This window comes from Neophocaena asiaeorientalis, unplaced genomic scaffold, assembly GCF_003031525.2.
Source record: "Neophocaena asiaeorientalis asiaeorientalis breed wild unplaced genomic scaffold, Neophocaena_asiaeorientalis_V1.1 scaffold43, whole genome shotgun sequence".
Taxonomy (NCBI): domain Eukaryota; kingdom Metazoa; phylum Chordata; class Mammalia; order Artiodactyla; family Phocoenidae; genus Neophocaena; species Neophocaena asiaeorientalis.
In genome coordinates this window covers 4,951,307-4,965,662 of record NW_020173674.1, presented here as the reverse complement: position 1 = coordinate 4,965,662, position 14,356 = coordinate 4,951,307, and the positions used below count along the sequence as shown (strand labels likewise).

Genomic DNA, 14,356 nt, shown 5'->3' with positions numbered 1-14,356 from the left:
GCAACCCAGCTGGTGGAGTTCTGGGGCTGTGCGCTCCCTGGACTCCTGGCTACCTCCGGTGGGGAGATAGTTACAGGCACAAATGACATAATTCCACGGAGAATATTCTTTGCCAACGTAGAAGAGACCCGGTCTAGGAGCAGTGAGTGGGTGAGTTCTTCCAGGGTGGGGGGACAAGGAAGGCGCCCCGATGCCAAGAGAGCCGGGCTGGAGGGAGTCCCCCCACCCCGGGCAAAGTTGGGGCGTGGGTGGGGTGGGTGCAGCGGGCTGGAGGGGGACCCAGTGTCTTCAGCCAGGGCCAGCACCCAGGGTGAAGGAGGGAGCCTCGGCCGCCAGGGGGAGCCCGTGGACTTCGCTGGCCTGAGGACGCGGGGCTGCCCCAAGAGGAAACAGCCTCTGCGAGGTAGCCAATATTTGACTACAGACAGGCAGACCGACCAAGAGTGAATCCTGTCCTGCCACTTGCTGGGAGGGTGACCTTGGGCAAGTGACTTGGCTATCCCGTGCCTCGGTTTCCTCACTGTGAAGGGAAGAAAGCCCCTACTGGAACCAAACCCCGAATCTGGCTCACTTGACCTTGACCTCCTGGCACGTTCCCCCCGGACTCTCATCCGTTGAACGGGGACGCTGCTACTCCCTCGTGCCGGTGTTGCTCTGTGCACTGAACCAGCCACAGCCCCTGTCGCTGGAGCAGAGAGCCGGGGGAAAGAGGCTCTGAGCACCCCCCTGCCAGGGGCCACCCCCTCACCCCCCAGCATCCCAGGTGGGTCAGGTGCCCCCGCCTGCCTCCTCTTTCCTTCCTCATCGCTTCTCACTCTCGCGCACCACATGGCGAGCGGCGGAGGGGCTGGCGGACAGCTTCACGTCTGAATCCCCAGTTGGTTGGCAAACAGCTAGTGTGGAACGGGCCTGATGAGCTGAGTCTGAATGGGACTTCCCCCCCTGGCCCCTGAAGGCTGGTGGCTTCCAAGGCAGGGGTTGGCCTGGGGCTCAGACGTGCAGCTCCCCCTAGATTGGTTTATTTTTTATTTTCTGGCCGCACTGCGTGGCATGTGGGATCTTAGTTCCCCAACCAGGATCGAACTCGGGCCCCCTGCATAGGAAGCACGGAGTCTTAACCACTGGACTGCCAGGGAAGTCGAGCCCCTCTAGATCTGGACAGGCCTGCATGGAGGGGCCCTCCGTGCTCCCCATCTCCTATGAGCTTTCTCGAGGCTGGCTCCTCCCCTCAGTCTCCGCTCAGCCAGAATGCACTGGAAGGTTTGCCTGGAACGCCTGGTATGGCAGCTTGGTCTTTATCCGGGAAGGGCTGCTGGCAGGGAAAGGTGTGGTCAAGTTTGTATCTTGAGGGGGCCCTGGCTGCAGGGTGGAAGACAGCTGGGTCGGAGCTGGCAGGTGGTGGAGGGGCCCCAGGCAGGACAGCAGGAAGGACTCTGGCCGGGGAGAGGCCCATGCACAGGAACTTAGGATGGTCAGTCGGCCTCAAGGATGAAGCCCAGGTCTCCAGCTCCCGTAAGCAGTGACGCCACTGGTTTTAGGAAGAACCCTGAGGGCTGATGCTGAGCTTGGCCTCACGTGTTACAAATCTGTGGCCCATCATGGAGCCAAAATGACTGTGGATGGTTGGGAATAGGACCGCTAAGGAGGGAGGGGGGTGGTGGAGAGCACAACCAGTTCTTGGGAGGAAAGGACTTGGAGTCCTGGCTGGGGCAGAGGGACAGGCAGGCCCCGTGACACTCCACGCCCCCATTCCTTGGAGGTAGGAGTGCCAGGCAGAGGCCCCTGGTCACAGGCTAAGGATGAAAGCCAGCCCTGCGGGTTGCCCCTTGTCCTACACCCCTGGAGAGGAACAAGCCACCCAGTGTTCCATGGCTCACGGGGGTCTAAGGCTCTGTCTCTATCGGGTGAGACCCCACCAGCCAGGGTGTGGAGCCTGCCCTTGACAGGCGGCTGGGGTGATGCTGGCAGAGGAAAAGGGCACCCCCTAAATCCCCCCGATTCTCCACTCTGTGCAGAGCTGCCTGACCCGGGCAGCAGGTGGCCTCTCAGACTCAAGGACAACAGATCTGGCCTGGAGCTCAGATCAGTGAGGCTGACACTTTCTCAGCCACAGTCAGCGCCAGCACCTGTGATCACACGGCAGATGGGCCCAGGTGTACGACGGGTCGGCTAGGGCAGGGAGAAACACAGGTGCATAGGCTGCTTGGAGCCTAGCTGTCAGGACACACAGCATAGCTGTTGGGGAGGGAAAGGGGTCTGCTGGGCCCCCTGAACCAACCAGTGAGAAAAGGTGGGCTGGGGAAACCTGGGATGGAGCTAGAAAACGGGTGAAGACCGTTCCCGTCCCTCCTCCCTACTCTCGTAAGTTATTTCAAATGGTTTGGGAGTTCACTACCATTGTCTTTTATTATGCGCCATTTGAAATCCTTTTTGGGGGAGGCAGAATTTCAATAAGAGGAAGTGGACACGCAGGCCTGGCTCAGGAGATTTCTGTGATGGGGAAACTGGAGTCTCCAGGTAGAACGGTCTCCTCCTCAGGGTTCAGAGTAGTTGAGAAAGCAAGAGTCAACTCCCCACCTGGAATCGCTCCAGGCAGCATGCCCCTGGGGGCCGTGACAGACAGACAGTCTCCCCATCGCCCAGGTAAAGCAGCTGAGTCCACAACACGCCACACTTGCTCCGGGTCACACAGCTGGTGGCTGCATACCTGGCCTGGGAACGCAGCCTCACGTGCTGCCCGCCAGCTCTCTTGCCTCCCTCCGGCTGGTAAGCAGATGAAGCTAGAATGCCAAGTGCAGCCCCGGCGGCTGTAAAACAAAATAGTTAAGGAAAGAGCTGGACTCTGGCCCTCAGTGGGTAAGTTAGGTCTCCTCTGCCTCAGTGGCCCCGCCTTTAAAATGGGGATCAGAGCCCTGATCTCCTGGGGCGGGGGTGAGGGCTGAATGAGTTTCGTGCATGAAACACAAGGACAGCGTGTGACACGGGACAAGCACAGTGTGGGTGCCGAGGGCCGTTGCGGACATGAGGCCTGGCCCCGGGGCAATCGTGCCGCTGAGGACAGGGCCCTGGGCTCACTCGGGCCTAGCGCGCCCCTGGGTTCCGGGGTGACCTGGAGCGAGGTGCTAGTGATGACTATCCCACGGCACCAGCGTATTGGGTTTCCACTCGGCCAGGGCACACCGTGAGCTGTGTGGGGTCACCTAGAGCCTGGCCTGGGCAGGTCCCGCCGACCTGGCCATGCTGTGTAGCTCAGGTGTGGTTTACATGTTGCATTCGGCTCTCGCGCCCAAACCAGGCTTCACGCGTCCGCCACCTCTCAGTGCTGAAAAAGGAGGGTTAGAGGAAGGGGCCCCACCTCCACGCGGTGCCAGAGACCCTCAAAGGCTGGGCTTCCTCCCACCCAGGTTGGGGCAGGTTTGGGCCTAAGAGCGAAGCCCAGGAGAGCGGCACAGACACAGCAGATGGCCAGGGCCTCGTGTTACATTCAACGTTTACAAGAACACACCCTGTCACATGCATCTCGAAAAGGCTCCCCGGCCGCCATGGGGGGAGGGGGCAGGACGCAGCCCACACAAACGGGGAGACAGGGTCTGAGCGGAAAGGGTCATTGCTTTAATTCAGGTCGGGACCCACCCCGGGGCCGCCCACCCCACCCCAAGGCAGAATCACTGCCTGCTCGTGATCGTTACAAAAATAAATATGAAAAAAGCAGCAACTCTTTAGTGATCGTGGAATTAATCGGACAACGATTAAATGTGTTTAAGCGAATGGCACGTCTCGTAAATTGCACCAAAAGAATCTGGAAGCACTTGGTTTGGCCTCAGAGGCAACATGGAAGGAGGGGAAGGGCCCAGCCCCAGGCCCGGCCGAGCGCCCTCCCCTCACATCTCTGAGTCGGCGTACATGCCGTTGATGAGATAATCCACCTGCGTGTAGTCCTTCCTCTTGTAGCTCTCGTAGGCCTGCAGGGCAAACAGAACCAGGACTGTGATGAAGAGGGTGACCCCCAGCAAGAGCACTGCCAGGAGAAAACTTTTGTTCACTGGGGACTGGGCCAGGGGCTCGCTGGAGACCACCAGGTACCGGCCTTGGGTGCTGAGCTGGCACGAGTCTGTGGCTGGCACCTTGGAGTCCCCTGAGCTCCCAGGGGTCGGCCCCATGGAAGCAGTACCAGGCACGGCTTCAGGCTCGCCCTGCTCCGGCGTCTGAGTGGTGCCTGGCCCCGTAGCCCCCGGCATGGATGTGACGGGGCTGGGCCGTGTCGGGGGGGCCAGGCTGGAGTGAGGGGCAGGTGCTGGCGCTGTGCTGGCAGCCGGCTGGGGGGCCTTGGTCGTGGTCCCCACTGTCATGGATGCGGAAGCCGAAGAGGGGGAGGCGGGTTCTGGGGTTGTGTTGAGGAGTGTGGGCGCAGGCCTACTTGCTGCGTCAGCCGCAGTCCGGGCCGTTGGCGCCTGGACGGTGGGGCCCTGTGTGGGCGCGTTAAGTGTTTGGGGACTCAGGGGCACTGTGGGGCTGGCTGTGGCACGGCCGGGGGTGTGCCCGGGACGATCGTGCGAGCCCAAGGGGCCGCTTACACTTGCCAGGGCCGCAGCAGCTGTGGGAGCACCCGTGGCCGGCGTGGGTGTCGTGTGCGTCGCTGGCCCAGACAGTGTGCTGCTGCCAGGCGCCCGCGTGTGGGGTGAGGACGGGGTCCGCCAGTCAGACACCGCGACAGGCGGCGTGGGCACCCCGGAGGTGGCTCCGTCAGGGGTCCCTTCTGCCGTCGCTGACGCGCCTGCTTCTGTCCTGTGCGTTGTCCCTGCTGTGACCGCAGGAGAGGGGGGGTTGCCTCCCCAAGTCCCTCTGGTCAACGTGATGGGAGAAGGTGTCACCGAGGTCATTCTTGCAGACGTTTCATTCAAGACTCTTGTAATGGTTTCCACGGATGAGTTTTGTTCTGAATTCTCCAGCGTCTTGTTGAGGACTGAGTACCATTAGGGTCAGAAAAGGGAGGAAAAGATATGATCACCTTCAACCCTGTGCAGGTGGATCATTCAAAGACTGTCTTAATTTCCGGCCCGTGGGGCTGGCCGGGGAGGCTGTGTGGTGCCTTGCTTCTTAGCCCGGCAAACACGTTTCCCTCTCATCTCCTCCCTGCACACATCTGGCCCGCAGCCCATCACAGAGGCGCTCAGCACTTTGATTTAAAATCTCCTTTGTGCTCTCTGAACCCCAAGCCCATGAAAGGCTTCAGAGCTTCATTTTTTTTTTTTTCTTTTTTTTTTTTTGGGGTACGCGGGCCTCTCACTGCGGTGGCCCCTCCCATTGCGGAGCACAGACTCTGGACATGCAGGCTCAGTGGCCATGGCTCACGGGCCCAGCCGCTCCGCGGCACGTGGGATCCTCCAGGACCGGGGCACGAACCCGCGTCCCCTGTATCTGCAAGCGGACTCTCAACCACTGTGCCACCAGGGAAGCCCCCAGAGCTTCATTTTTTGATCCAGTTCTCAAAATATCATAATCTCTCGCATTACAGGTGTGATTTGCCATTAAAAAAACCTATCCAACACACACCCAGGTTTACACAGCAGATAAACCGTTGCCCAGATATTCACACCATGCAAGAATTCTTGGCTTTATGATCGGATTCAAAGCAGGATTCCTGGAGAAGAATAGTGTCTGGCACAGAGGAGAAGCGCAACTAAATATGTGATGTGTAGATCAACAAACTCCCCAATAAAGACTAGGTTTATGGAAGGAATGAAATTTTGCAAGGCCAAGTAAGTCACCCTCTCAAGGCTCAGAGGCCAGGTCCCATGTTGGCCCAACAGGCCTTCGCCGCCCAGTCCCCGGGAGCTCCGGGGCCCCTGCAGGCCCGTCCAGCAGTCAAATGGCTTTCTCACTTACGTGGACGCTGGGCTGTCAGGTGGCTTTCAGATAAGGACCAAGAGGAAACCCAGATGAGCACGAGGGCTGTCCACATCTTGCAGGTGAGCTGGCAGCAAGGCTGGGCGGTGCCCGAGGCTCCCAGCCTGCCGTTCCTCAGGCTGCTAACAGTTCCCTGCTGCTCGGCTGAGGAACCTAAGGTCAAGAAGGAAGGCATCTGGTCAGTGACGCACGGGCCACAGGCCTGGCAACGCGCCGGCTGTGGAGTGTTCCGAGAGGTCCCACGGTGCAAACCCAGCCAGATGTTTCCCCTGGGGCCTGGCATTCAGGAAGAGCATTCAGGAACAGTGTCTCAGCCATGTGTTCAGGGAGCCGCCCAGTGCCTGCTCTGACGGGTTTATAGCACTTCTTAACCCAATCTCACTATGTATCTTACTATCCCAGCTCAGAGTTCAGAGTATGAAAGAGCAGCAGAGAGGGGGGCCAAGGCTTCCTTCTCAACTTCTCTGTGGCTTCTGCAGGGCCCAGAGCACTTCTCTGCACCCGTGAGAGCTGACCACATGGAGAGATTCCACTTAGCCAGCCATCCACCACCCATCACCCATCCACTGCCCATCACCCACCCATCCATCCATTCACCCATCCATCACCCATCACCCATCCACCCATCATCCACCCATCCACCATCCACCCATAACCCACCCACTGCCCATCACCCATCCACCCATCACCCACCCATCCATCCATCCACCCAACACCTACCCATCCATCCATCCACCCATCTATCACCCATCACCCACCCATCCACCCATCCATCCATCCATACACCCATCCACCACCCATCACCCATCCCCCTGTCACCCGTCCATCCATCCATCCACCCATCACCCATCCACCCATCACCCATCCACCCATCACCCACCCATCCATCCATCCACCCATCACCCACCCATCCACCCATCCATCCATTCATACACCCATCCACCACCCATCACCCATCCCCCTGTCACCCGTCCATCCATCCATCCACCCATCCACCCATCCATCCATCCCCCCATCTATCACCCATCCCCCACCCATCACCCATCACCCATCCACTGCCCATCACCCATCCACCCATCACCCACCCATCCATCCATCCACCCAACACCTACCCATCCATCCATCCACCCATCTATCACCCATCACCCACCCATCCACCCATCCATCCATCCATACACCCATCCACCACCCATCACCCATCCCCGTCACCCGTCCATCCATCCATCCACCCATCACCCATCCACCCATCACCCATCCACCGCCCATCACCCATCCACCCATCACCCATCCACCCATCACCCATCCCCCTGTCACCCGTCCATCCATCCATCCACCCATCACCCATCCACCGCCCATCACCCATCCACCCATCACCCATCCCCCTGTCACCCGTCCATCCATCCATCCACCCATCCCCCATCCACCGCCCATCACCCATCCACCGCCCATCACCCATCCACCCATCACCCATCCACCCATCACCCATCCCTTCGTCCAATACTCCCCGAGTGCCTGCTCATGTGCCAGGCAGTACACTCAGGACAGAAAGATGAGAGCCGCACAGCCCCCTCCTCCAGGGAGCCTGCCTCCAACGGGAGACACAGGAGAGAGGTCAGTGCAGGCTGGTGCCAGCGTAGAGGGACTAAGTCGGGAAACAGGGAGGAGATGGCACCTGGGAGGCTGCGAAGGGTCAGGTGGAGGCTGGTCCTCTGTGCAGAGGCCCCAGAGGTGGGTGGGACGGGACAGGGTGCTGCAGGGCCCACGAGGCACGGAATTCAGCTGGTGGGGGGTGGAGGCGGGGGCCAGGGAAGGTAACCTGGCTAGTAACACCTGGGCCACGTTCTGAAAGACAGTTGGGATCCACCTGGTGGGAAAGGGGTAGGGGGGCAAGTGGCAGGAGCAGCAGCTGATGACAGCAGGGCCAGAGGCCTGGGGACAGCACAGTGAGACCTGGGCTTAAACAAGAGAGAGAGAGGCCACCACGGGGCAGTTTGGATTTTGGTGTGGGGGGAGGCGAGCCCGTGCAGGCCCGAGGCAGGGGTATGACAAGCGAGGCGTTCCAGCAAGGGGCAGCTGGGGTGGCGATGCAGGGGGCAAGGCCTGAGAAGGCTGAGAGACTCAGTAAGGGGGTTCCACAGCAGGGGACAGAGGGTGGGCTAAGTGGACCTGGTCGCAGAAGCCCTGGTGCAACTGCAGAAACTTACAGAGACGCCACGGCAGCTGAGCCTCAAGAGGACTGGCTTCCCGAGCACACAGCGTGGTCTCCCCACTCACCCCAGGTCTCTCCCACGTGCTGGCAGGCTCAGGTCCCTCACCACAGGGGAACCGAGGGGGCAGTGGCCTCAAGTGCCCCATCACTTCATGCCCTGCCGGTCCTGGGTGTGCCCTGATCCTGTTCTCAGCCCCACCCAACTGCCGGAGTCCCACGTGGCCGCCTGCGAGGCCCAGGTCCCCTTGGAAAACAGCCCAGTCACGTGCAATGAGGGCTAGTCCTGAGACTCAAACTCGACGTGGGCACAGGGCAAGCAGAGCACAGTCTGCTGGGAGCCTGAGGGCTGGCGACTCCTGGGGGTGCCTCCACAATCAGTCCTGCCCGAAGATGCCCTAGGCCCTCAGCCTTTCCCCTGGCCCTTATGGCGAAGCTCTTGGGTTCCACAGAATGTCTTGGAAGGGAGCCTTCAGGTCACCCTGAACGAAACGTCCTGACGGACTCCTCGCCTTGGCACTGATGCTAACTGCTGCTCTCCACGGCCCTGTGGCCAGGCTGCCCTCCCGCGGAGCAGGGCAGGCTCACTGGCTTCCCAGCAGCCCTAAGGGTCACCTTCAAGCGTCCCCATCCTGGGCCTGCTCCATCTGCCATGCCACAGCTGCCAGAAAGATCTTTGTAACCCACAAAGCTGACGCTGCCTCCAATGCTTAAAACCCCTGCTCTCCCAGGATAACTCCTAAGCTCCTTAACATGGCGAGGCTGCCTTCAAAGTCTGACCCGCGGCCTCTCCCCTGTGAGCCCACCCTCGCCAGACACGTGAAATACCGGCAGTTCCTGGCCCAGCCCGGCCCCCTCGAGGAGCACTTCCAGCCCTGCTGGCGGCCACGCGAAAGCAGTCCCCGTGCGGCATAAAGGGGCATCTAGAGGTGGCTTTCTTTCTCCTGTGAGCAGCGGGGGCTCTTGCAAAGTGGTCCCATGACTGGAAAAACCCTTTTGAGCACAAACTCTGCTGGAAGGCTGGGCACTCCCCTCCCCCATGCTTCTAATCCCTTCGTGAGAGTCACTAACTTTAGTTTAGCTTCATGGCGTACTCTCCCGCCAAAACTGTCCATAAGAGCTCCTGGTGTCTTACAGGTTTAAAAAGGTTCCCCAGCCCTACAAACCACAGATTTGCATCTGTTTTCTCCAGAGCAAAAGGCATTCTTTGTTCTGACTGAAACAGAGGGGGTGGGGTGGGGAGAGAAGAAACAGACCAATGTCATGAGGGGGAAGGACTGAACCAGGGAGGTTTCAGGCACAGAGAGCTCCCACTCCCCCCACATTAGCTGAAGTAAATGCAGCTGGGCTCTCCGTAAATAAGTGCATTTAAATGACTCTCTCTTTGGCCAGTCACGTCCACTGAATGCATTAAAAATGCCACCACTGAGCCGAACATGCTCCCCAAGTCTGAGCCCTGGATCTGACAGGGGCTTCCTGAATGCAGCCCAGGCTTTCCACTGCCACCTCACTACAAACCTCCAGAGCAGAGTCAGGAAACTTTTTCCTATAGAGAGCCAGATAGCAGATATTTTAGATTTTTGTGGGCCATACGGTCTGTCTTAGCTACTCAAGTCTGCAAAAGCAGTCATGGACCATAGGTATGTGATGGGTGTGGCCGGGTCCCGATAAAACTTTATTTACAAAAACAGGCAGCGGGCACAGACGTGGCCCACAGGCCACAGTTTGCCACCCCCGCCTCTGGCGCTTCAGAGCTGATGCTCCAGCTAAGGCAGGAGGAACTGATTCAAGGGCCTGAATGGGTTTCCGCCTTCCCGTCCAGTCCCTCATCCTGGAACAGACACGGGCCGTCCCACTTTTGGTCCAGGGACAGACTCTAGTCAGTCTCCTCCCAGGGCCCCTTCTGCTCAGAGGCGCCCCCTCCGCACCCCGCATCAGTGAGATGCAGCACCCCTGCCCGTGCAGTGAGGGGCTCCCATAGTATCATGACACGAGGCCCAGAGAGAACCTCACAGAAACAGAAGACGGCCCAGAGGACCACACGGTTCCCATACCTGCCTGGGGACCCCCCACCAGGGCCACCCAAGAAGGCAGAAGCTCTGACGGCGAAATGCCACAGACCGGGCCTCCTGCACACTGGACGGCTTGGCCCTCTGAGGTTCACTGTCTTTCCTTTGCCCACCCTGTCCCTGCAAAGCCCCCTCGGGGCCCTTTTCGGGCTCACTGTCCTGTCACTGAGCAGGTAGCCCTGCCTGCAGGGCTTTGGACACTCACGAGAGGCAGCTGCTCGGGGCGTGTGCCCAGGCTGGGCCATCTTCCTCGGGGGGCTGAGGGCTTGACACTGTGCGCTTGTCGGGCGAGGTTTGGTTCTGCAGGAGGCGAGGACGGCTTTGAAGGGCATTCCCAGGCCATGGCACGCTTTGTGGCACACGTGGGATCCAGGCAGATGCTCCACTCTGGTAGAAGATGCATCTACGGTTTGAAAAAGAATAAACGCTCCTTAGAAAAAGCATGGGGGGCGGGAAATCCAGTGAGGAGGGAGGCATTTTTCTAGTGTAAACTCAGGAGGAGATGAAAGAAACTCAGCACCTCCTAGAGTGACAGATATGTGTAGGTGGTGATGCCTGAGAACCACCACGGAGGGGCCTGCTCTCTATCACACACGCATATGTGCATAGGTACACGTGCGTATGCATGTGGTCACACGCGCACACACGCACTCGTATCCATGTGCACATGGCAACACCTGCGTGCACACTGCCATGTGTGTACACGTGCAATCACAGTTACATACATGAGGTGAGCGTGTGCATGGCGCATCTCTCTAAAGCTATCTCAGGAAACTCCACTGGTCGCTCAGGAGACCTCTGCTGGATGCCGTCACGGTCTCTTCCCTCAGCCAGTGGGGCTGGTGATCACTCCCACAGAGACAGGAATTGGCCGCTGTGCGGAGTCAAGAACAGGCCCTCGTGCTGTCACTTCATCTCTCTGGTACGGTCCTGACTCTGCTTTCCAACAGCGTATTCTAAATGTCAAGATTCCCACGTGGGGGCCTGTGCTAATCTAAGTTGACTCACAACGGACAAAGCATTAACAAGACTCAGAATCAGTCTCCCCTGAAAAGGCTTTAGTGAGCCTTAAATGAGGGTCTGGCCAGTTATCCTCGTGATCTGGTGCAGAGTGGCTGGGCAGATCAAGGTCTCAGAAAGAAGAGACCCCTGTGCAGGAAGGGAATAAGCCAGAAGGACTAAGTGTTGAGTAGGAGAGCAGGGCAGGTGGAAAGACAGGAGGTTAGGCTGCTGCTGGGAGTTCCCATTTTCAGGGGTCAGCCCCTCACAAGTTCTGCAGGGAAGGGGCAGCACCCCACTAGCCAGGCAACCCTATATTAGAAAGGCACCCTCAGAATGTGGCTCTGGGTGCCAACTTCATGACCTTCTCTGGTCCTTGACTTTGTGCTACCTCTCAACATCTCCCATTTCCAATTTCTTATGCTCCCAACCTTGGCTTGACTTTTAACTTTTATGAAACCGTTTGTTATATGCAGGGTGCTGTGTGCAGGTTACCTGATATCAGACTCCAAATTGCTTAATTCCTTTTTCCTGGGCTCAGCACAAGTGTTGCCCGCCACATTCCATCACACTAGTAACTTATTTATCAGCGGCAACGTGGTCCCAGTCCCTACACCGAGCTGGAGAAACTATACATACCGAGGGACAGGAATTGCGGAAGCAAGTACAGGGCAAACCACAGATACCTGCCCTGACACGTCACCTGGCTGAACTTTGGTATCGCGACACAGACTTGTGGGTTCGTGTATACAGACATTGTCCTGTGGTCCAAAGGAAGTGTCTCTGTGGCAGATGGGAACCCAGAGCACTGGAGAGCGTCTTAACTACATCGCTTCCTTCCAGGTTTTTGGAATTTTTGGTCTCAGGCTAAATGCTGATCAAGAGGCTAGTTTTTGCTGGCAGTCTGGGTAGATTTGACATTCCTTTGTCCATTAGGCAAGTCTGGCATATAAGCTGAACATCTGTATTGAAATTTTAGAGATGCTTCCTCCAGGGAGGAAAAAAAAACACAACATTATTAAAGGCAGATTTCTAAGTAGATATTTATGTCTTACGGCAAACCATGGATTCCGCATACTAGCCTAACAGCTAATTCCACACACTAACTAGCCACCCAGACTCACCTGGAGGAGGCGAGCAGGTAAATGTAAATGCACAACACCCTCCCAGGTAGAGCGGGCTTGGGGGAGGCCTGGGTCGCCTAAAGGGCCAACTCTTTCTTTGAGGGTAACTCTTCCTGGGGCCCAGCCTTGGCCGGGCAGGACCCTTTAGCTCCCCACCCATCCGGGAGTGTCCCAACTTCCCTCTCCTCCGCTCCCAAACTGGAGCGACCCGGGTCTCTTCTCTGGTTTGGGATCCCCTTAAGCTCTCCTCCTGTCTCCCGCCTCTTGGGCTCCCACCCATGCTCCTTCCGAGTCTGGGCCCCCAACTGACTCCTTCCGTTCTTTCCTCTCCTGCAATTCCTCACCTCCAGTCGTCACCAGCTTGCATTCTATGTCCCCATTCATCTTTTCTCTTGTCCCGCTCCTCTGCCTCTCGTGGCCCCATTGCCCCCTCCTCTGCCTCTCGTGCTCCCATGCACCCCTCCTGTCCCCACCTCCCTCTCTCAGCCCCAAGCCGGCTCAGGCAGCCTTGACAACAGCACCGCGGACAACAGCGAGGGCCCCTTACCCGGGCGTGGCAGGCCTGCGGCGGCCCGGAGGCCCTCGGGCGGCGGGGAAGCGGCCGCCGTCCGGCGTGCGGACGTGGCGTGCACCGGAGCAGCGCGACCGCAAGGCAAGACTGCTCAGGGCAGCCGCCCCAGCTCTGGCCCCGCCCGGACCGCCCCGGAGGTGACGTCACGGGAGGGCGGGTCCTGGAGGGCGGGGCAGCGTCGGCCGAAGCCGGGAGCCGCCCAGCGGCTCCAGGCGCTGCAGGAGGCGAGCCGGAAGCGAGGGGCGTGGCTGTACCCAGGGCCCCCGCCCACCGCGGAACGGTCCAGCTACGTCTGGAGAGCGGCTGGAAGCGGCTATTTCGGGCAGGTCTCTGCCGGAAGTGATGGTTCCTGCCGCTTGTCTCACAGTCTGCGGACACTGCCCTGTAGCGACCGAGGTACCGGGGCTGGGTGATCTCAGACCTACCCCGACGGCGTGACCCTGCCACATGCCCTCCCTCATCCCTCCGACTTTATCCAGCCGGGGGGCGGGGGGGCCTGCTCTGGGAGTAAGCCATAGTCGGGATGGCCGCCAGCGTGTTTTGAGTGCTTACTCGTGCCAAGACCTGGGCTTGGTTGGGTGATTTAACTCTGCAATAGCACTGTGACGCGCTTCGCACCCGTTTTACAGATGCTGAAACTGAGGCTCACAGAATGTTTCTTAATTGTGAGATGTGAATAACAGTGGGGCAAAACGGAGTATAGAGGAAAGCGAATGGGACTTGACCTTCATTAGGTATAGGCTTTGGGGGACTTCCCTGGTGGTCCAGTGGTTAAGAATCTGCCTTCCAATGCAGGGGAACTCGGGTTCGTCCGTGGTGGGGGAACTAAGATCCCACATGCCGCAGGGCAACTAAGCTGGCAGGCTCTAGAGTCGGAGCGCCACAACTAGAGAGAAGACGGCGCGCTGCAACGAAGGATTCCTCATGCCACAAGGACCGCAACCTGACGCAGCCAAATAAATAAATAACTATTAAAAAAAAAAAGAAAGCGTGTATTAAAAAGCAACAACAACAAAAAAGAAATAGGCTTTGAGGGGAGGGAGGGGGATGGACTGGGAGTTTGGGGTTGGTGGATGCAAACAATTACATTTAGAATGGATAAACAACAAGGTCCTACTGTAAGCACAGGGAACTATATCCAGTCTCCTGGGATAAACCATAATGGAAAAGAATACTTTAAAAAGTATATATATGTATAACTGAGTCACTTCCCTGTACAGCAGAGATTGGCACGTTGTAAATCAACTATACTTCAATTTAAAATATCAATAAAAAAAGAAAAAAAAGAAATAGGCTTTGTAAGTTACTAGTTTTGTGACCGTATCCCAGTCTGTGTAAGACCTTCTCAAGTTCCCCCAAATCCGAACCAAAGCCTGTCTGTGAAAGACAATCTCAATGGGAATAAGCCAAAAGGCTTTATTTTCGGACAGTTTTATAACGTGTCTTTGGGGAAAAAAAAAAGTTGCCTGCTCCATCGTAA

The 14,356-nt window shown here is 58.0% G+C and overlaps 1 protein-coding gene across 10 annotated transcripts; it reads right to left on the bottom strand.

Annotated features, from left to right (window-relative positions):
* Positions 1-2,408: 2,408 nt before the first annotated feature.
* Positions 2,409-12,979, bottom strand: CUNH11orf24 (chromosome unknown C11orf24 homolog). 10 transcript variants are annotated; one of them, XM_024749473.1, is made up of 7 exons: positions 12,853-12,965; positions 11,821-12,169; positions 10,388-10,585; positions 5,887-6,060; positions 4,575-4,963; positions 3,904-3,962; positions 2,409-2,807 (listed from the first exon to the last, which is right to left on the bottom strand). In XM_024749473.1, the coding sequence occupies exons 2-7, from the start codon at positions 11,936-11,938 to the stop codon at positions 2,480-2,482; spliced, it is 1,266 nt and encodes a 421-aa protein (XP_024605241.1). In that variant the 5' UTR covers positions 11,939-12,169; positions 12,853-12,965; the 3' UTR covers positions 2,409-2,479. The 10 variants fall into 10 exon arrangements, with proteins under 10 accessions (XP_024605241.1, XP_024605233.1, XP_024605238.1 ...); XM_024749465.1 differs by having other exon boundaries at positions 3,904-4,963; XM_024749470.1 differs by having other exon boundaries at positions 3,904-4,963; positions 11,885-12,169.
* Between the last annotated feature and the right edge of the window lie 1,377 nt (positions 12,980-14,356).

Coding starts and splice junctions, on each gene's coding strand:
- CUNH11orf24 (XM_024749465.1), bottom strand. CDS start 11,938: ATGTCTGTATACACGAACCCACAAGTCTGTGTCGCGATACCAAAGTTC. Junction 10,586..11,820: donor TCCGCAATTCCTGTCCCTCG/GTATGTATAGTT, acceptor TTCAAACCGTAG/ATGCATCTTCTACCAGAGTG. Junction 2,808..3,903: donor GATTATCTCATCAACGGCAT/GTACGCCGACTC, acceptor TTTGTTTTACAG/CCGCCGGGGCTGCACTTGGC.